Source organism: Apteryx mantelli, chromosome 27 (genome assembly GCF_036417845.1).
Source record: "Apteryx mantelli isolate bAptMan1 chromosome 27, bAptMan1.hap1, whole genome shotgun sequence".
Taxonomy (NCBI): Eukaryota; Metazoa; Chordata; class Aves; order Apterygiformes; family Apterygidae; genus Apteryx; species Apteryx mantelli.
Genome location: NC_090004.1, coordinates 5,366,763 through 5,388,331, shown reverse-complemented (window position 1 = coordinate 5,388,331; position 21,569 = coordinate 5,366,763). Strand labels below are relative to the sequence as shown.

General features: G+C 48.0%; 1 protein-coding gene across 1 annotated transcript in view; it reads left to right on the top strand.

Annotated features, from left to right (window-relative positions):
• The window catches only part of GRHL3 (grainyhead like transcription factor 3), a 30,448-nt gene extending 12,118 nt beyond the window's left edge, over positions 1-18,330 (top strand). The window contains exons 4-16 of the mRNA XM_013953320.2: positions 1,754-2,090; positions 2,388-2,467; positions 3,723-3,876; positions 4,646-4,757; positions 5,456-5,550; positions 7,335-7,493; positions 8,111-8,189; positions 8,619-8,752; positions 9,672-9,706; positions 10,430-10,518; positions 10,663-10,748; positions 11,947-12,011; positions 17,148-18,330. Coding sequence (XP_013808774.1) covers positions 1,754-2,090; positions 2,388-2,467; positions 3,723-3,876; positions 4,646-4,757; positions 5,456-5,550; positions 7,335-7,493; positions 8,111-8,189; positions 8,619-8,752; positions 9,672-9,706; positions 10,430-10,518; positions 10,663-10,748; positions 11,947-12,011; positions 17,148-17,262 — 1,540 coding nt within the window. The 3' untranslated portion in view covers positions 17,263-18,330. The remainder of the gene's footprint in view (positions 1-1,753; positions 2,091-2,387; positions 2,468-3,722; positions 3,877-4,645; positions 4,758-5,455; positions 5,551-7,334; positions 7,494-8,110; positions 8,190-8,618; positions 8,753-9,671; positions 9,707-10,429; positions 10,519-10,662; positions 10,749-11,946; positions 12,012-17,147) is intronic.
• Positions 18,331-21,569: the final 3,239 nt, after the last annotated feature.

The window sequence follows — 21,569 nt, the reverse complement described above, 5'->3', positions numbered from 1 at the left end:
CATTTACACAACTGAGGATCTGTCTATCTGTGTTCGGAAGAGTTGCACTGATTTACAGAAGCTGAAAGATTTGTCTTTATTTTCCACTTTGTGACGCTGGGAAAGAGGAAAGGGATTAAGCATTGGCAGTGAGAAGGGGATGACCAAGTCTTCTTCTGTTCACTAGACTGATGAGGATTTGTGTTCCAACTGCTTCCAGTCTCCCAGGATTCTCTTCCAGTGACTCCCATTTGTCCTTTGAGGTTTTCAGATAATTAACTATGAAATTAATGGCTCATTTGCCACTATGAGTTCAGTTCCCCTTTCTGGATGCTATGTACTTTGGCAGCCTTTTCTTGATTGTCTGTTTTTAACTATTCCACAGAATAAGCTTCTTGAATTCCTTCATTCCTTCATTCCTTCTTCATAAGTAAGCCAAGCTAAGCTGTTTTCTCCTCTCTGAAATGCCACTGCATTCTGAACAGTATTTCTAGAGGTGATAGGTGTTTTATTGACAAAGGCAGTAGAACTGAATTCTTGGAGAAGCTCAATATCATACCCCCAACTGTCCCAAATGAACATCGCTCCTTTGCCTCCAGTGGGGTTGTCAGAGTGGTCAGCTGAGAACTGTCCCACAAATGGATTAGGAGTAAACAAGCAGTTCTGAAATCTTGAACCTGTCCAGAAGGGAATCATTCCCTGCTGAGCATCTAGAGAAGGTGTTCATTTTTTCACCTCCCGAGCCCAGAATGGAGGAGACAAGTTATGTTCTGAGGACATACAATGGTTCTCTGAGCACTGGTAAACTTGCTGCTGATGTGAGAACCACAGAGGTTTCAGCAGATCCATTAAGGTGAAGCTCTTGAAGCAGAGTGGGTGGGAGCTACTGGTTCAGCTTTATTCCCCTTGGGGGCAGCTCATGCTGCCAAGAGGTGTGTGGATTGCTAATGTGGGGGCTGGTTTGTTTTCTGAGCATGGTAACAGGAGCAATAAACCACCTCTTTCCAGCTAAGCTAGGGCTGCAGAGCCACCAGGATCGCAGAGTCACTGCTGCAGAAGGGACCCATCCGTAGGATGCTGCACAAGGAGATTGTTGCCTTGTGTGAGAAGAATGCATTTTTGTTCATGTCTTTATCACTTGATATCTCCTATGCTTAGTCTCTCCTGCTCCTACTCTGAAGTTTGGGCCATGCACTTCCAACATTGCAGCCCTCTCAGTTTTTCACTGATCTCATGATCCTTGAGAGTTTTGTCAAACCTGAGCTCCTAGAGTTGTGTAAATATGTGCAAAAATCAGCTTCACTTAAAAAAAAAGAAAAAAAAAACAGTTTTCAGAGCAATGTGTCAATGACCCCTAAAAAGACAAAGATGAAAAGACCACACATCAGTTATCTTTTTTTATCTTTCCCTGTTGCTCCAAGTTTTTAATAACCTAAATAAAGAAAAGCAGGACTTAGGCCCTGGATCTGCAGCCCCAGACTATGTCTAAACCATATTCTCTGATTCCATGTAATCATCCCTTATCTGCTGAGCTCCTCTGGCTCCTGCCAATTGCATTGAGAGGTGTGTGCGTGGGTGGAGATCTGCACCCACAGGCCTGTCATATCTCCCATATCAAGCAGGAGATGTACACAGCTGATTCAAGGTCACCTGGAAGCTAGACTGTGCAGTTTGCTTCCCAGCTGTGTATCAAGGCACTTGCTCCTTGCTGTGACAACTTGCTGGGGTTGTCCACCCTCTGCCCTGGTTTGAGACAGGACCATTTCTTCACCAGGCACTGCCACGGAATGGAGTACGACCCAGAGATCGCATCCTTCGATGGCTCAGCCCATCTCATGAAGCTCTTGTCTGAAAATGTTTCCATGACCCAAGAATATTGTGAGCCACAGAAGAAGAATGGCTTAAGTCTTGAAGGCGTCCCTACTTCTCACAAGCCAGCCATGCTTCCACCAGGCACTAGCAAGCTGGAGGCTACCCCAGACAACTACATGGTCCCCCCAGGGGATGTATATGACAACGGCTCACTGAACTCCCTCTTCGAGACCATTCCCGTGGCCCCACCACAGCAGAGGTGGCAGCCAGACAGCACTTTCAAAGAGGATCCCCAGGAGGTCAGAACTGTTAGTGGGTTGCACGACAGCAGTGTGGCCTAGGGGATAGTGCATGAAGCTGTTTCTAGTTTGGGGCTTGCTCATGCTGGTCAATGGGAGCTTTGCTTTTGCATTAGAAGCTTGATGCAATTTGATTGAATTAATGGGGTTTTTACATTGATTTTGGAGGTAGGATCAGGCTTTGAAGTGAGGTTCCCTGTTTTATCAGAGGCCACTGTTGCTAATCACTGGGAGAAGGTGGATGGGCAAAGCAATGAAAGATTCCACTTTTGACTGTTTTGTTTTCATTTTCTGCAGTCGCTGATCTTCAGTGATATCCTCAAGCCCCCGCCAGAGCCACCTTGCCCTGAGAGCTATGCTGTTGACGGCGTTAAGAGGTAACTGCCAATCCACAGTCTCTGGGTTTCCAGTTCAGAGGACAGAGAAAATGAAGATGACAGTTGAACAGGGTGAAGACTAACCTCCTCATAATCTAAGGTTTAGGTTCTTACCTTGCATTTAGCCCTGTTACTCAGTCAACATTGATTTTAGAAGCTGCCACTGCTTCTCATTCCTGAAACACCTCCCACTTTTTATTTGTCTCCTGAGTCACCTGACTCCATGAGTCAACTGTCGGACGTGGGGATTTTCACACAGCAGCTCACATTTGTTAGCAGGAGGCTTTCTGTTTGCTGTTTATTTATGCACAGGAGTTCTCTGGCTCTCCTGGCTCTAGAAAAGAGGAGTTGCCAAGCATGTCTTCAGAGCTGACATCACAGGAGAGGCAGAGCAGGACAATGAGATGGTTTGGTGACTAAATGGGAATACGATGATCTTCAACTCCAGTGCAGTTGAAGGGTCTGTGTAAAGGCTTGTGTACAGGTGATGGCTTGCCCAGGTTCCTCACACAAGAAAAGAGCTTGAGCTGTATCCTCATGGTTTGAGTGTTCGCAGGTCCTGGTGAATGCCCAAGTGCAGAGCTTCTTGAAAATCAGCTCTTGAATTCACTTGTCAACAGTTATGCCTTCCTCTGTCTAAGACTACAAATCTTCTCTACAATCTTGCTTTTCTGTAATCTTTTCTTTAGTCTTAGTAAAGACTAAAGCTGCTGCCCGCCAGACTGAGAGTTCAAAAAGCTGGGCTTCTAAATCCATTTATAACTACCTAAATAAACAAGCAGATGTCCTGCAGCTCCTGTTGTTTCTAGACTAGGACTCAGTCCCCCTAGATCAGTCATTTATGGAATTTGGAGACAGGACCCTGAGTTTAGGATGTTTTAAAAGTCTCATCACAAGTACCTATTTTTATTTGTTTTGGTTCAGGCTCTGTGTTGTGCAATGCTTCTGTAGCCATCTACAGAATACTGGTTAGAATAATGTATGGGGATTTTCAAGCCATAAACACAAACAAAGGGTAAAATGAGGATACCAGAGAACTGCTGTTCCCCAGGGTGTTGGGAGGATCAGTATGTTCTGCACAGCAAGGAGCTTGATCACAACAGTAGGAGGGTGTGCGATAGGGAGTAGGGCAGAGATTCCTGGGTGTGTAGTATCTGTAATCTGTAAGGATGGAGACTTGCATTTCTCTTGTTTTGCTTTTGGAGTGAAACAGCAGTGTGTACTTATTCATCATTCTCTCTTTGTTCCATACAAGTGACTTTGAATACACTCTGGGGTCTCCCAAAGCCATTCACATAAAATCCGGGGACTCTCCCATGGCCTACCTCAACAAAGGACAGTTCTACCCCATTACGCTGCGGACAGCTGGAGACAGCAAATGTTTACACTTGTCTTCAAATAAAGTGAAGGTAAGAGACAAGCTGACAATTTTGCTGACACATGCTATAATCAGACATCTAGCAATTGTGCTGGCCTGGGAACAGAGTAATGGCTTTGTGGCTCATGATGGCTTAAAGCAATGAATGGGATGGATTCACTCACAGCAGGCTAATCCTCTGATGCACAGCAACAGCCTTCGTCTAGTCTGGCAGTTTGAAACCTCTCAGTCAGGTCAGGGATGCACAAAAGGCCTCCCTAGCTGATGGCTGGGTGGGGGCCCTGGTGGGAAGAGTTTGGAGCTGGAGAAAGGTGCCCCTGTCTTGTTCCTGGGAAATGTAGCCAGGCCCCAAGACTAACTGAGCTGGAGGTTCCAGGAAAGAGACCTAGTTCTCCAATCCTGAGATATGTTTAAGGGCTAGACTTCAGTCATCTCAAGAGTTACAGGATTCCTGAAACTGTGAATGTCTGGAAGAAGACCTTTTAGGCTGTCCCAGCCTAATGCCTGCTGAAACTCTGCTAACATCCCCACCAGTGCAGGATCCTTGCATGCCTGGGAATCAGTGGGAATTCATGGGCTGTGCAAGTAGTGGGTATTCAGGCCATCTCAGTTTTGCTCCTGCCTCTGTGGCTGCCTGTCTGCATGACCATGGTTAAGTCCCTTCCCCTCTCTGCCTCAGTTTCCCCAGCAATAAAACGTGAACAATGACACTAAGCCGCCCTTGGGTGCGAAGGGTGCCGAGTGCCCCAAGCATTAGTCTGCTGTATATACTGATATGGGATATCCTGGCTGTGTTACAGAGTGTTGTGATGATTGTTTTTGACAACGAAAAGATCCCCACGGAGCAGCTCAAGTTCTGGAAGCACTGGCATTCCCGCCAGCCCACAGCCAAGCAGAGAGTCATTGACGTCGGTATGGAGTGGGGCTCTAATTGCGATAGCTGGGTGGGGTTGCCAGCTTTTAGCACCAGTTTAGTGCATTTCCAGTACCTGGTAACAGTTGCAGCTTCAGAATCTGGCCTGGGGGAAAGCAGGGAGGAGCAGGCTGATCTGCTAGCTTCAGATCCTTTCTGTCTGAGGAGCTTTTGAGGGTTTAAAGTGGTGATTACCTGGTGTAGAGACATGCTCTAGGATCTCAAGGTGCATCAGTGTGTAAAAAAGAGGGACAGAAAGAGCTGAACAATTTTGGCTCTTACAGATGTGACCTGTGGCTGCTTGGACTGTAGGAATCTGAGCTAGAAAAGGCTTTGGTACTGCTTGTCCTTCTCCACTGCCAGCACACAGGTTTTACAGTGCATCATGCTGAGCCCCTCACTGTGCACCTCACCGCTCAGAGCGAGGCGCGCTATTGTTCGAATTTAGAAGCAATCTACATTGACTTTGCCTAAAATAACTACTCAAATGGCAGTCACTAGCCAGGATCTTTGAGTCATTTCTGGCCAGTCCCTTACATGTGCACACAAAGATTTATCCAGTGGTATTGAGGATGGCCTCTATTACATTATGTCAGCCTTAGAGTCGGTGAGTGGCAGGCTTTTGGGGAGTGGAAAGCCTAGGTAATGTAATCGGTTTTGTAGCCAAAGTATAAACTGCGTCTTCATTGCATTTCAGCTGATTGTAAAGAAAACTTCAACACAGTGCAGAACATTGAGGAGTTAGCCTACAACGCGCTGTCCTTCGTGTGGAACGTCCACGAAGAAGCAAAGGTACAACCTACTTGCAGAAGGGAAATGGGAAGCTTTTTTTCTGCAGCAAAACTGTAGCCTCCTTTCCGGTGACTCAGACACGTTCCCCTTCGCTCAGCTGAAAGACAGAGAGAGTAGCAAATCCAAACTGTGCCATTCCAGTGGCCCCATGTAGTGTTTGTCTGCCAGGACAGCAGGGAAGGACACCATGCTTCTCTGTGTGTTTAAGCATTGCCATTAGCTAATAAATATTCTGACTACACCTGAGACTGGCTCAGAGATGTTTTTCTAGTGCTGATGGATAACTCTGAAGAAAGCCTTTTGCAGCAGTCAGCCTAGATCAGGACTCTACAGACATGTAGGTGAAGCCTATTTAAATAAACCACAGCTTAGGGAACAAAGACTCTCCTTTGAAAGGCGGCATTTTGATGCAGAAATGACTGACCACCCTTTTCAAGCTTGTGTGATATGGAAGGGAGCCAGACAGGTCACAAGATCCCTTTTGACCTTAAAATCTACAAAAACTTATGTCAACATCTTTCCTGCATAGAGAAGGAAGAGTTCTGCTGTTTCTTCTGCATCTCCTCAGAGTCTCTTGTTAGCACTTTGTCATCTAGTATGGATTGAAAGGAGCATATAAGAAAAGATGAAGGAATCAAGAGGGAAAAAAAAGCAAAAAATCCTGTCTCTCTGAAACTGGTAGCTTGGGAAAACTCTGGTTTGCTTTGGGATCTCAATAAGCCCTTCTTTTAGCCCAAAGGCGACCTTGGTCTTTTACAACCCAAGAGGTTAACAAATGTCCTCAAGGCAAAGTTGTCAGAAATGGAAATATGTCAGGTATGTGGCAAGCCCTCAGGGGCACCTCAGCAAAACTGGATTTAACTCTTAGCGAGACTCTGTACATGCACTGGCCTGGGGCTGGTAAAGGTGAGACTTCAGAGAGCTGCCAGGGCTGGGAGCCGCGACAGGAGGGGTCAGGTATTTGGGTCGTCTGTAGCACCTGTTACTTCTCTTCTTGCAATTAAACTTCACACCACAGTTAAGTGGTTTCTTTTCTATATATAGGTACTGACTAGATCTGACATTAGATTTCAGGGCTGAAATCCTGAGCCGAAGCCCCACTCAGGGAGCTGCGTGAGATTCACCAGCTGTGAATCTGTCCCCAAAGAGTCCAGGGGAAATTTCACGGTCACGCAAATGAGTTTGTAGTTTGGAGATATAATACAAATTATGTCTGTGCTCAGCTCTTTTTCAGAAGTTCCCACTGGAGATAGCTCCATCCTAGTGATAAAGGAGGCCAGTGCAGGATGAATATTTATTTAACTAACAGCAACGATCTGTAATTCCTGAAGCTGTAACCTAGCCCTCCTCCGTTCCTTCAGGCCATTGCTGTGAGAGTCTTTTGTTCAAATGAAAGATCGGAAACATCAGCAAGAACATCTCCAGGCAGACTTTGCATCTTGTCCAAAGCTTGCCTAAGCTATTGGGAGTGGATAGCCCATGAGTTAACAGCGAGTAGGAGACTATCAGGGACATAACAGACTGCAGTATGATAAAGAACGAATTGTCCATGCAAAGCTGTTTCTCCTGCAGAGCTGCAGTGAGTGAGGAAGGAAGTGTGGCTAGGAAGGTACCTGTTGCTGGGCTCAGGCGGGAAGCAAACAGCCTGCATGCTCAGCCGAGGCTGGGGAGGTTGGAAGGATATCTCAGAAGCTGCTTTTGTTCCGACTCCCTGTTCTCACTGCTGTTTGAGGCTAATGTTCACAGCCCCCGAAAGCTGTATCAATCTCTCTTCTTATTTGCAGGTATTTATTGGGGTGAATTGCCTGAGCACTGACTTCTCCTCCCAGAAAGGAGTGAAAGGTGTCCCACTGAACCTCCAGATAGACACGTACGACTACGGCAATGGAACCAGCCAGCTGGTGCATCGTGCTGTCTGCCAGATCAAGATATTCTGCGATAAGGTAGAACATTTCTCTTCCACCAGGCTGTCCAAGAGGAATTTTAAACTGGTGGCCAGCAACTCCAAGAGGATAGACTGAAGGGCTGTGAGACTGTAGAACAGACTAGAGAACGGGCCTGAAGAAGAGAGGTGGTTCAGACCCCTCAGTCAAATGAGACAGGACAGCTGGGATGTGCTTGCATTGCTGAGCCCTTTATAGCATGGAGTCCTTAGAATGTTTTCTCCTTATCAGACCTACAGGGGATTGTGCCTCGTAATAAATTCTCTAATTCTGACAAGTTTTTAAATAACACAGGAGATGAGAATGTCCTCAGAGGTTCTTCCCCAGACTCAGATATCTTACTGTGGGAAATTTCTCATGGCTATTTTTGTCTGCATTTTTGATTTTTAGAAAGCATGTTTTGCTTTTTTTTTTTTTTTTTACTTTATAAATATCAGTTCAAATTTATCTCCTTTTTCTGGATGGCTTGTAGGGGGTCTCTGAGATTAACTTTCTTTTAATAAAGGCTGCCTTTACCCTTCATGTGCCTACTTCCCAGGGAAGGCCAGTAAACCTTCTCTTTCTAGTGCTGCAGTAGAACTATCAGTGTCTTAATTTTTTTCTTATCTTCCCCACAGGGAGCAGAGAGGAAAATGCGGGATGATGAACGGAAACAGTTCAGAAGGAAAGGAAAATGCCTGGACTCCAATAACAATGGTCAGTGCTAGTGTGTGTCACTGATCCAAAACCTGCTGAGATCCATGTAAGCCTGTCCGTTAACTTCCACAAGATCAGGCCCCGAGTATTGTTATGCCTGATGAAATTAGCCTCATTCAGAAATAGCATGTCACTCAGGTCCTTGCCTGGCCTCCTGCTGAGACTCTCAGAGCACTTTATTAATACTAACGAAACTTCCTGAATCCTGGAGTCTTGGCAGAGAACTTTCCCTAGTGGAGAGAGCATTTGGCAAGCCCTGAATATCTGGGTCTGTTGGGTCCTGTCTCTTTTCTAGCATTCCCGTTGGGAGACTTTGGGCAGGCCCCTTTCCCCTCCTTGTATATAGTCGCCTCTCAAAGCTCTGGATCAGAGAAGTGTGGAACAACAGATGCCATCTGAACTGTGTTGAACTGGATTTTCCATCCGTAGGTCTGAAAGGCTGTTTGCTGTCCGGCTTCAGAGGAAATGAAATCACGTTCCTGAGGCCAGAGACTGACCTCGAAACTCAGCCAGTCCTGTTTATCCCCAATGTCCATTTTTCAAACCTGCAGAGATGTGGCACGGTAAGTCCCTCCCCAAAACGACCAGCCTGTTGCTCTCATCAGCCTGTCATCGCCATCATTTCCAAACTGATCAGTCCCCCAGACATGACTTGTGTTGTGCAAAAAACAAAACCAAACTACAGCTCTTTTGTGGAAATGTGGCAAATTTGAAGACATAACTGTTAAGAGAAGCCTAGATAATCTTTCAACAGTGATGGGCAAGATAACCTTTCCAGGTTCCTTCCAGACAGATATTTCTGTGGTTTACGAGTATCATCTGCAGCTTCCACAGAGGACTGGAGTGGTAGCAAAAAAATTTGGCAGAAAGTGAACTACAGAAAAATGCAACCATATCAGTCCCTCTGTGTGTGGGACATCCCTCGCTTCTCCTCCTCTCTTTTCTGAAGAAAAGAAAACCTAGACTCAGCCTCCTTCAGAGCTCATCAGTATTTCCTCAAGAAAAAACTGTTTCAGCTTGTTAAAAGGGGTGGAAAAAAAATGTCTGTGACAATGTTGTAGCATCCTATTGCAGTGGCTGCTGAACTGAGGTATCAGCAGCAAAAACAGGGAATAAAATAATCTAGTTTGCAACCAGAGAACTCACAGAGAAACTGTTTGTTCTTATCGCAAGCAGGTTATGTGATTTGACCTGTGCTGGGGTCTAGCTAGGTGCATGTTCAGAACTCTGCTAGATGGAGGTGGAGAGTCTAGACAGGGTCTCTATATCAGTTTTCATTTAATCCAAGAAACTTGTATAGATGTTTGGGTTTAATTTTGTTGTCTAGCAAAAATAATGGACTGGGAGGAGGGGAATCATATAAAATGATGGACTGACTGAATTTGCAAGCCCGGGAGTAGCCCATGTTGCCGCCCACCAGCTTCATTGTCACACAGTGATAATGTGCAAACTAAAAGATCAATGTTTCCTTTCTGTTTCAAGGTGCTCCCTCCCGCTGTTCCCAACACTGCAAACAGGTAAGGGTGCAGCAGTTTGTATTTCCCTTCCATCAGCTGCTCGATCTCTTTGGGCACGTCATGGCTGTTTGATACCCAGCAGGCAGTGCATCTATAGATGCAAAATAACACAGCACAGTATCTCCCTGGAGCCCTTCAATGTCAAAATATGTGTTAAACCTAGGCCTAGAATGGGCTCAGGGGATTCAAAAACACAGATACATTTCTTATCAGTGAGCTGCTCCAACATGAGTCTGGTCCATGACTGTCCTGCTGTTCTCACTGAGACAAAGTTTAAAAGGAAAAAAGGGGATCACAGAATGGTTACTGAAGGGCTCAAGTAACCAGAGGCAGATACAGCTGTAAAAGAAAATAGAATAAAGTGGTAATCACACTTGTAATATCACTGCAGTGGGGGGATACAGGTGGGCCTGATCCCCTTTCTAGTGAAATCAATGGCAAAACTTCCAACAACATGAGGATGCATAAGGGTTTGGTTTGAGATGCGATACCAAAATCGCAGCTTGCATTCACTGAAGTCCCTGGAAGTGTTAGGCAGGAAGGTGACATGGCCGAGTTGCAACTCTGGTAGATACTCTGCTCTCCATAATTACAGAACCTATAATTAATTGCTGGACACTTGTTGGAATAATTACTTGTTCAATCAAAAGTTCAATTGCTGGAATTATTTTGTTTGCTACTATTGTTCTGTTCTCATAGGAGTATCATATTGCTTTCGCTTAGGTTGCCCTTAAAACGGAGTGGTGCCTCATTCACAGATGAGTTTGACCCAATACCTCCAAAGCAAACCAAAGAAGAAGATCCCCAAAGAGGTAACCCCTGGGGCGGGAACTCTTCTTGAATGTGGTGTTTCATTTAACCCAAGAAATCTTGGATCTTGAGATAAATGAGACCAAACCATTCTGACAACATGGTGCAAAGAGCCCTGATTCAGAACTATGCTTTCTCTCTTTCAGTCTTGTTGTACGTGCGGAGGGAATCAGAGGAAGTATTTGATGCTCTCATGTTGAAGACACCAGACCTCCAGGGCCTCAGAACCGCTGTAAGTATTTTCCAAAAACTGTGGCGCAGGAACTAGCTGCCGATAATGAGGGCATCGGTAGTTGGCATATAGGAAACTGGACTTTCAGGGAGAGGGCTGTGGACTGCTTACATCTCACGTCAGCTCTCTTTCAAGAATGAAAATGGAATATTGTGGGTAGCAGGTGAATTCTCCCCAGAGCCCCTGGCTTGGGCTCTGTGTTGTTAGCGCTGCAGAAGGGGAGAGCACACCTTGTGACAAGATGTTTTGCTCAGATCGCAGTATAAAAGCCCCTGGGGTCTCCTCTTGTCACAACACAATCATATTTTCCATTGTAAAACACCCTTCTCTGTTCTCAGGCTGTATCAGTGCAATCTGAAGCCAAGGTGGTTCTGGCCTCGTGCTGGAATTCCCTGCCGTTGTGTTTGAGGAGCGCACAGACATATTTCTGTGATGATTATCAGCAGCATCCCTGATAACCCACCTCTCTTTGGGGATTGCTGGGAAGGAAACAAACAATAAACCTCCCAGATTTGGGGTGGCTTTATGGCTGCACTTTGGGTTTTGTTGGTTTTATAAACTTTTAAAAACAGAGCTTGAAAAATGTCAGCACATAGGATTCTTTGCCACCTTCTTCCTTCCCCGTCCCTCACCGCAGAGAGACAAAAACCTCTACAGAAAATGCTGGGAAGAAAATACAAAACTCCCCTGCCATCCAAACTTCCTAAGCTCATAACTGTACTTGCCTAGGAGACTTCTGCAGGAAGGCTTTGCGGATCGCCTAAAACCGAAGTAAAAGCTGTGGTCAGATGCATGCACAGCAGGCATAGTCAAACTCTTTCCGTAGGATTTTATCTCACCTTTGGATGCATCATTGAATGAAAAGCTCAGCGCTGTCCGTGTCCAACAGGTTGAAGTATCAAGACCCAAATAGGCTGGGGAATGAGAGAAGGAAAATAAAGATAATTCCTGAAGGTTTCCTGGTCTGGCAGTCAGAAAGAGAAGCAAGGCCAAGTTGAAGCCTACCCTGTCTGCCTACTGCAAGACCTAGACGTGTTCAAATTGGCCTGTTCAGAGCACTGCTTTGGCTCTTTTTCCTTTAGTAAAAAGGAGGGGGGAATCCTTAGCTGCTGAATACCCTTGGCTCAATGTTATCTTTGAGGTTTTTTGGTAGGAGTTTTATTTCAAGTACAAAAAACTGCCATGTTTTCTCTTGCAGATTTCAGAAAAATATGGGCTGCCTGAAGAAAGCATTTATAAAGTCTACAAAAAATGCAAAAGAGGGTAAGCTAATCTCTCATCTGCTTCTATGCTGTGCTTCTAAAACCCCATTCTCTTTGGTACCCTGCCATGGGCTGAAATAGCATTTTAACAAGATAATAAAAAGCAAAACCATGTGAGGTCTGTACCATTTGGAGCATATAAAACTCGGATCTCTCTGGGCTTTAAAGATTTGGGATAATGCTTGTTTGTATTATATTTATTTGGAGTGTAAAGTCTCCCAAGGCAAGGAAGTGGGATGAAGGAGGAATTGTTTGGGTAGTTTAATGGGTGATCCCTCGTGTCTCAGTCTGAAAGCCTGAGGTTATAGAGAACTTATCTTATTGCCATCAGAGAGGTATAAATGTTTTGCTTCTTAAAACCAATTGCCTAAGTGTTCCTGGGCTTTGCTCTGGCTCAGGAAGAGACCTTACTGGCTAAATAAGAGCATGGGCAGCCCCAGCACAGAAGAGGGGGTATCTGAAGGGGAGCCTCTGTTCCCAGCTTTGCCATCCCATCCCCAGACCCCTTCTTACTGACTTCGGGAGATGATGGATCTGAAACTGAATCAGAAAGTGAGTGAAACTACAGGGTTCACTTGGTTGTAGCTTGTCTGGTGAAACACTCATTTAACACACAAAATACATGAAAATAATGCAGCTCTTGCCCCGTGCAGTGTTACCCTTGCAGGAAGAGACACGGCCTGTCGGTGTGAAGGCTCCACGCAGTTTCACGTGCAGCAAGGGGCTGTGCGTACCCCGAGGCTGCAGATCACAAACCCAGGGTGATCACAGCTGCCTGCGCTCTTTGGGCAGCCCTGGGCACAAGTGGCTCTTGTGCAGCCCCAGCACAGACATGCAGGTCCCATCTGAGAAGCCTGTTAGGTGCTGGTTGAGATAGGCAGAGCTCTGCAGGGGGTGTTGGGTGAGGTTTCCAGTAAAATGGTTTCCTCAAGTGATTTCAACGTGGTGTTTGTTAGTGAATGATCCCTGTGGATCTCCCCCATGGCTGAGAGGGAACGGTGCTAGTTTGCACAAGCCAAGGACCAGCCACTGAGCCTTCAGTGGAGGGCAGTGGCCTTGATGTGGAGCCAGTAGCTACTACTTACAGAAATGGTTTGCAGACTAAAAAACTCCCTCTGGGTCGACCCTGTCTCCCGCAGCAAGCTCTCCCTTCAGCTGATGCAAAGGGAAAGACTCATAAACTCCCAAGCTTATTTTCATAGAGCTAAATCGGGAGTCCTCCTTGCAGAGTGAGCAAGATACCATCAGGCTTTGCAAGCACCAGTGACTGCCTGGGAGATGAACTCATTGTTGTTGCTGGCCCTGGTCCAGAGTTTGCGCATGGAGAGAGACAGACAGAAAAGCAAGGCTGATGACAGGTCCCGCGTTACGCAGCTCTGCTGTTCTCACTAACGCGGCCCCCCAGGCGGGTCCTCTCTATAATGAGACAAAGGAGGCCATGACAGATGTCTTGGGAAGCTGAGGCTTAGTCTGAAGCTGTGCTTGCTGCCTTCGCTTTCTGCTGACAATGCCATGAGAAAATCCTAAAGCTCCTCGGATGGGATCTTCCGATTTATTTGGTGTTGCCCTAACTTGATCCCCATGGGACTTAGCCTGTTGTTTCAATGGGAGTGGAGCTAAAATGTGGCCTGGAGGCAGCTGCAAGGTGGGAAGGGGAGAGAGGGTGGTTTCTCCTCTGTGCTGCGATGTGGTGTCACTGAAGCGGAAAGCTGCTACAGCCCCTTCACCTGTAAATCCACAATTGAGCAACCTGTCTAGCTCAGGAGGGTACTTAAATACAGACCTAATTTTACACCCATGGATGGCCATAGCGATGTATCTGAACTTGTCAGGAGGCTCTTACCCATGTTCCTGAACTCAGGGCCCTCAGTGCTGTCAGATGATGCACATCCAATAGCCTGGAAATGGAAATTTTCTCCCCAAAGACAAAGAGCAGCACTGGCAGCCCCAAGGAAGGGTTGTCCCCTACACCTCCATTCAGACTGTGCCTCATGTCTGGTCTTGAAGAAGAAACGTGAAGGATAGGGGTGTTCAGTTTATTATTACAGTCTCCAACTTCAGGACTGAGCCAAAGCTCAGACGTGTTAGCTGTGGTGGTGGCTTGTGATGTGGCCATCACAGGTCATCAGACTGTCATCAGGTGATAACTACTCTCAAGTATCTCTCGCTTGGGCTGGAGTTTTCTGAACAACCTGACAGTGAGCATCTGCACAGCAAGACAGATCCAAGCACAGATGAATTTGCAGGTGGATGAGGAAATGGCACTGCTTCAGGGGAGAGGCCACCTATACTTTGTTTTGCTTTGGTTTTGGTCATTACTTGATCTGATAAGTAGTGAATGTTGTATAATGATTGGGAGGGAGAACAGGCAGGTGTCCTTTATATCTCTTCTCCAAAATGGAGGAGCGAAGAGATATCTCGTGAATAGGAAAGGCAATACCTGGAAATTAGATCAAATAAAATATTTTGACAACTAGATTATAATGAAAGCTGGACTTGATGCCATGGGTTATTGCTGAAGTGTGGGGGAGATGCAAGTTTTTCTCCAGTCTACTAGATCGCAGGGTCAAATACTGTTCCCTGCTCTCTCAGATTTAATTTTCCTTTGAATAATTTTATCCTATTGCTTCACCCTACGCAGTCCTCTCTTGGTAATTACAGCTTGAGGGCCAGATCTTCATCTGGTGTAAACTAGTGAAGCTCAGTGGCACTATCTTGTTTTACAGCAGGTGAGGACCTACCATGAGCCATGGTCTTTGTTAGTGTGATGTCCTCATTCAGATGAACTTAGTCTCAGGGTGACTCAAGAGCAATAATAAGTAATTTCATATCTTGGTGAGGTTTGGTCTGGAAAAACAATACAGGGCTTAGATTCCTAATCAACACTCCCTTGAATCTTCTGTGGTTGAGAAATCAGTTGGAAACATGGTAGCAAGAGGCACAGACTTCTCTGGCTTCCTGCACTAAGATAGAGATAATTGAAACGCTCTGTTGCAAGGCTTTTAGTGATACCCACCCTTGGGTATCCACGCTATCTCACTGCGGGCACCAGTCTGAGCATCTGGAGAGGCCGGACTCCCTAGGATCAAGGGAAAAGACAGGCTCCTGCGGGGAATCGGGGAGCAGGACCTCTTCACTGGGCACAGGAACTTAGGGCTCAGCTGGGCAGTATCAGATGCAGTGGGAGTAACATGCAGTGCTTCCTCCTGTATTTTTACCTCAGCTGGCTGCTTTCTTGCCTCTGCTCATGGGCACCATTTTCAGACTGCAAAGGGTGAGGAGGTATGTCACCTCCCAGCTGTAGGTGGCTGAGATGTGCGAATTGACAGAGAAGTCCCAGCTCTCAGCCCAGGTCGCCTGGGTTAAGGGTTGTGCAATGCAGCCCCGTGGGGCACGGCCAGAGCCCTCACCTGTCCAGGGCCACCCCAGGCAGCAGGGAGGCGACTGCACCTCTCTGCATCAGGGCTGAGCTGCTAGGAGCCATCAGGGGAGAACGGCTCCGCCACAGCTGGCGGGATGCGGTGGCCGAGCATGTGCGTGGAGTGAATGTTTTTCCCTTGCCTCCAAGCAGCCCCAGCTCTGCCACTGCCTGTTGCGGTTCAGTTTACAACTCGTCAGGGAAGACCGGTGGGCAGTGCCAGACCCCATGTCTCAAGCCCTGCTGTGCTGGATGAGACACCCATCCCTGACCGTGCCACGACAGAACTAACAGGGTGTCTGCAAGGCGTTTGGAGCTCCGTGGAAGGGCCTGCAGAAGAACCCAGCGCTGAGCCTGAGCGCCTGACTCATGCCCAAACCAGGCTGGCCCCGATGGCAGAGCTCCCACTCGTCCGAGGCGGGCGCGCTGGCCTGGGGCCCTGGGAGCCTCCCCGCACGCGCTTTGACTGAATGGGCAGGAGCCAGTCGCTATAAGGCGGCGTGGCTGCGCCCACCTCCGGGGCATTGCCCGGAGGGACACCAGGGCCCCCTGCCTGTGCCTGTGGAACTGCTCAGCCTTTTGTTTTTCTCGTTTTAATCTTGGCTTCTGGAGCATTGCATAATTAATGCTATTGCCCCATTAATGACCCCAGTAGGAACCTGGAGGGGATGTGCTTCCTGCAAAGACAGATAATTTGTTCTCTTTGTTTCCTCCAAACAGTTACAAATTTCACATCTGATTTATGGAAACACAGTGGGGGGGGGGTGGAAAAGTGCCCCGTTACTTCCATTACAATAATGAGGGGCTCTTGCCTGGCAGAGAACCACAGCCTCAGGTGTAAATCAGCTTCTGAAATGTTTCCTTCTCCCCGTGGCTTCACGTAACTGATTCTAGGTCAGGGAAGCTGCAGCGATCTGCAGCCAGCTTGGAGGTGGGCCCTGGAGCAGCACAGCGAGGAACTTGCCATCGGCTGCCCCAGCTGGCTCTGCACGTGGAGCCGGTGTGTGTTCCTCCCGGAGAGGGCTCCTGGGCAACGCCGAGGGCATGTCTGCATGGGAGGTGGTTCTGGAATAGGAGAAGGGTGTCCTGTTCCAAACCATACATCTACTCCCAAAGCCGTCTCAGCTTGTTCAGAATTATGCATCCCTAAAAGCACCCAGGCGAGAAGCTCGGAGTGAGCAATTCCGCTCTAAATTCATGCCGTAATCCAGATTAATTTGCCTGGGTAGCAAACACTGGGCCTAGGCACGTTGGAGGGTAGAATTGCAAAAAGCATGGCAGGATGTTCCTTTGCGTTGCATCGTGGCTTTAATACCCCGAGCCCCAGCGGTTGGGTAAGGTGGGCGCTGCAGCGTCCTCCTGTGCCTGCCCGCGGCTGTGACTCCTGGGCAGCCCGGCAGCGGCCGCTGGATCTAACGACCAACCCACCCAGCTGGGGGGACGAGGCGTGCGTCTGCGTGACGCGGCGCTGATCCGCAGCGCAGCGGTAGTGGCCATTTTAAATGGGAAGTTTGTGTAGAAGCATTTCAGACAAGAGGCCGCACGATCGTGCCACCACCCCATGCCACGAGGCTTTGCCAGTGATGTTATTCCTGGTTTGCAGCCCAGGATCCTGAGGCCTGGTTGAGCCCAGCTCGAAACGCAGCCGGAGCCCAGTCCTTGCTTCGCCAGCCTTTAGCCGTGCCGTGTCTGACCCAGCCTTTCTCCCCCTCCTTGTAGGATCCTGGTGAACATGGACAACAACATCATCCAGCACTACAGCAACCACATGGCCTTTCTCCTAGACATGGTGGAAGCAGAGGACAAGATCCAGGTCATCCTCAAGGAGCTATAAAGAGCCGCAGGCAGCACTTACTGGGACTTCTCTCAAAGCCGGCAAGTTTGATCCAACAGAACTCAGTCTAGTGCCTCAACTTGCTGCCTTTACTTGAATACACTGCCTCTGGGGAGGGACTCGGCCACGCGGTGCCGGGCTGGAGACTACTTGGAAAATCTGTTAGCGATGTGAACGTGAACTCTCTCTGTTAAGTTTATTATTATTATTTTTTATTTTATTTTATTTTATTTTATTCCCCTCTGGCAATGGGCCTGACCTTCTGTTTCACAGCTGGGAACGCAGCTACACTAACATGGCTGTCAGACGGAGCCTGGGCAGAGGCAGGGGACTGCCTTTGCTCGCTGTTTGCCTTGGCCCGTGACTGATCCAACCGTAGGCCTTGGCTCTCTCCCAAACCATCAGTCATGCAGAACCTTCAAACCATTTCCAGTGGGGCTGAGCCCAGCTCCAAGCGTCTCTCTATCCACAGAGATTTTCACAGATACATTTAAAACTCACTGTTGAACGGACACTGCCTGCTCCCATGCCCCCCACCCTGCCATATCTCTGATTGTAAATACCATGAAGGCCTCCATAACCCTTGTTTATACATTTCTGATGTATTGTTCCTTTTATATTTTATATATGTATAAATGTGCATTGTTTTATATTTGACTCAGTACGGTGACACAGAGCATTTCAAACACAGGCTGCTTCACATTTCTCCGTGAACTCCTTTTGTAACTGTGTTGTTGGTTTTGTTGTTTTGGATATTCCGTAGCAATAAAGGTTCAAAGATGGAAAGCGAACGGTGTTCACCCAGCTCTGGAGGTTTGCGGTGGTAAGGTCTCGGGAAGGGCCGGGCAGGGAGGCGACCTCAGCAGCACACCGAGGACTCACGGTTGTTTTTGACGCACATGCTGTTTAACAGCATGAGACATTTGTCAGTCTAAACTACCCCTCCATGAAGGGTGATAGGTGGCTGATGCTACCTACCTGCTGATGGCTGCAGTTACCGCTTTCATCATGTGCACACAGAGCAGCACCTTGTCTCCCCTCCTACTCCTCCCCTCCTGCCAGCTGGGCTCTCCCTCCGGCTGTCGTGCGCTGCGGGCTGCTGCAGACGTGCTGTGGTGGGTGCAGGTTACTGAGCAGTTCTAGGCGCATCCCTTTGACGGAGGATAACTGCTCGGAGGTTTTACGTTCCACAGGGTTGTTGAAGTTTTAAGCACATCAAAAAGAAATTTCCTGTTTTACTTCTGCTAATTGGAGGACCAGCTCAGCCTTTATTTTTGGGAGAGGTGGTGTTACCTGATGGCCAGTTAGGTACCTTGTCACGTACATGTGCTGCACCAGCTGCCACCCCCTGCCTAGACAAACAGGCTGAGGCACAAGAGGGAGAGCTGGACGCTGCCGAGGGGGCTCGGGAATCACAAGCACTGCGAACTGGAGACACGCAGCCACGCTCTGGTATTACATGGAAGGAGTGAACATAAGACACAAAATCAAAGGGAACTGGGTTTCACGAGTTCCACTGCTCCCAGAACAAGGAGTGTGAGGGAGGACGTTGATCCTCTGTCAGGGATAACAGTTACCTTCCCCTCTTTCCTCCCTATGTTCTTCTCACTTCCTGAACTCCTCACACCTGCTGCCTCTCAACTGCCAGTCCTTCACCCATGTGTCCCCCATGTGCTCAAAGTTGTCTGCAGCTGCTTCCCATTAGGTAAAAAAACACCAAGGGGAGTCCTGTATTTTCTCATTCATCTTCTGACCGCTGCGAACTGAGGACTTTCCTCCTGCTTCTTATGCTTCACCCTGTGCTTTTCCTGTCTGTGTTTACTGTAACCAGTAAATGGAGATGAGCTCTACTCCCACTGGATTGGGGGGGTTGAAGTTTTGAAATAGATCAGGCTGGTGAATTGTGGATTACTTAAGTGTTGTTATTGTGATGAGAAGGGCCTCTAAGATGAAGCTCAGATAAATCTGGAGGCTTATCAGCCTTTGAAGATCTCTCCCAGTGCTCTGCCTGGCCTCTTGTCTTCATATCGCAAACTCCTTCTTCAGCGGAATTTCTCTGATTCAGAGTGTTAGTTCTACAAGGCTGTGCTCACAGTTTCATTACAGCAGAACTTCAGCTCCAGTTAAAAAAAACGCATGCCAAGAATCACCCCGAAACTCATGTACTTTTGGAATTGATGGCTGGGCTGATGGCTCTGAAACCTGCAGGTGCCTCCACAGTCTGCCTGACCCCATCGTGTGCCAGGTGGGCAGAGAGGCCCTGCTCCTCTAATGGAGACATCTGCAGCAAGACCTCATGCTCTGAGCACCCTGTCCATGCTGCCTCCGCAGGGCCGCATCCTGGGGAGGGAGAGCTGACCCTGCCTGACCGCTGAGACAAGTGCCAGCTCTAAGGTAAGAGCAGAGGTTTCCTGCTGCCTGTGGGAGAGAGGACACCTGGTTTCCTTAGAGATGAGGAGGTAGGTAGATCAGGAGAAGGCTAACGTGCTACTGCTTCCCCAGGATAGAGGGAGGCTACAGCAGAGAAACCAGGGATAGCAGTTAATTGTCCTGATGTAGGTGGGCAACCCTGACCCAGTTGCTTTCAACTTCTGCCTTAGCAGTTCCTTCACCTGCCTGCTGAAGGCTTGGGCAGAAAGTCCCTGTGTGAAAGAAGGAAACTGGGAGAGGTCCAGTCTACAAACAGGCAATGGAGGCCTTGCGTGCCATTTCCTCGTTTCCTGCCTGCTTGTCCAAGCTGGGGACCTTCCCCTGAGAATGGGCAGCACCTTGCACGGGGCGGAGAGGCCTGGAACGCAAGGAACTGGTGCAAACAGCAAATGGATAGATATGGGGGCACCCCGCCAGCTTGCTCTAGGTTTTTGCCTCAAAGGATATCAGGGCAAGCTCTTGGAGCTTCCTGCTAATGCTGATGCTCTCTCCAAAGGAGGTGCCATTGCCCCAGCGGAGGCTGGGGCTCTTGGGGATACCCCTGAGAGCAGTGGGGCTCAGAGAGATGGCAGCTTGCTGCCTGGCTTGCTCTGGGATTGGCCTCTGGGGTGCAGCACAGATTTGGGAGGGCTGTGAACAACTTTGTTGTTTTATTTTGTGCATGCAATATTATGGACTCTTGGTAATCACCTATCCCTTAGTTAGTTGCTCTAAAAGTCTTGTTTGGGGGCTGTGTAAACACAGTTAGTGCTATTCACCTGACTCTTTTCTCAGTTACACCAGTGTAATTCCATGTAGTAGTGTTATTCCCAATTTTACACTAGCAAGAGTCATGTCGCTGGAAACTTCAGGTCATTTGCAACCAAAGGACAACAGGAACGAATCTTGCTGAATTTTACAATGGCCCATTTTACACTGGCCGTGAACCTGTCCTAAGTTGCAGGGTGGGAACTGCCCTGGCTGGAGCTGTACTTGTCTACACCGTGCAAATTACTTTCCTTTCTGTTTGTGGGGTGGAGGCAGAGAACCAAGTACTTCTTCCATGCAAGTTCTGGGTAAGCCTGACTTTGTCAGATTTTAGATCGCGGTAACTTCCCTGTGTGCAGGGAAACACCAGTTGATTCACACCAGCGTAAAAGCAGACACAGTCACCACCCCCTGCCACCTCTGCCGAGGTGGGTGTTTTGCTGACTGGCTCAGTATCGCTCATCCCTTCCAGCAAAGGCGAGCTGCTGTAGAGGTTGCGTAAAGCAGAGCTCCCAAATATGTGAACGCATTCTTGACTCTTTGCCCGGAGCCCACCAGCTCCTTTTGAAGATTAAGATACGAGTGATGAAGGCGATTCACCTTTGACTGAACAAAGGTCGTGTGAAAGTATGAACCCACTTGTGTTTTGCAAAGGGCTCACACTGACAAATGAGAGAAGCTTCCTCTGGAGCAGCCTCAGCTCTGGACAGTCAGCAGCTGGTTTGTGCTGACTTGAGTCAGAAAGGTTCACGTCAACCGGCTTGTAAAATGTACCTGGCGGGTGCGTGGGGGAGGGTGTCTGGGCACACACGCGCGCGCCCACACTGTGAAGGTATGACGCACGTTCCGCATGGGCATGGTGCTTCAGCTGCGCCGAGGCCTGATGCTGCGTGGCAAACCCAAGCGTCCGTTCTCTGAGCGAGCACAGCAGAAGCGTAGGATTGGCCTGCATTGCCCTTTTCACATACTTGAAAGGACTTTGTCTCCCTGCCCATCTCCTAGGGGCCACCAGGGACTATTTTCTTTCTGGTTTATCAGATGACAGCACCAAGAGGAGATTTTTGCAACTTTCATTAATTGTATTAATTATTTACCATCAGCTAAACTGGAAGCTCTCAAGTCAACTTCAG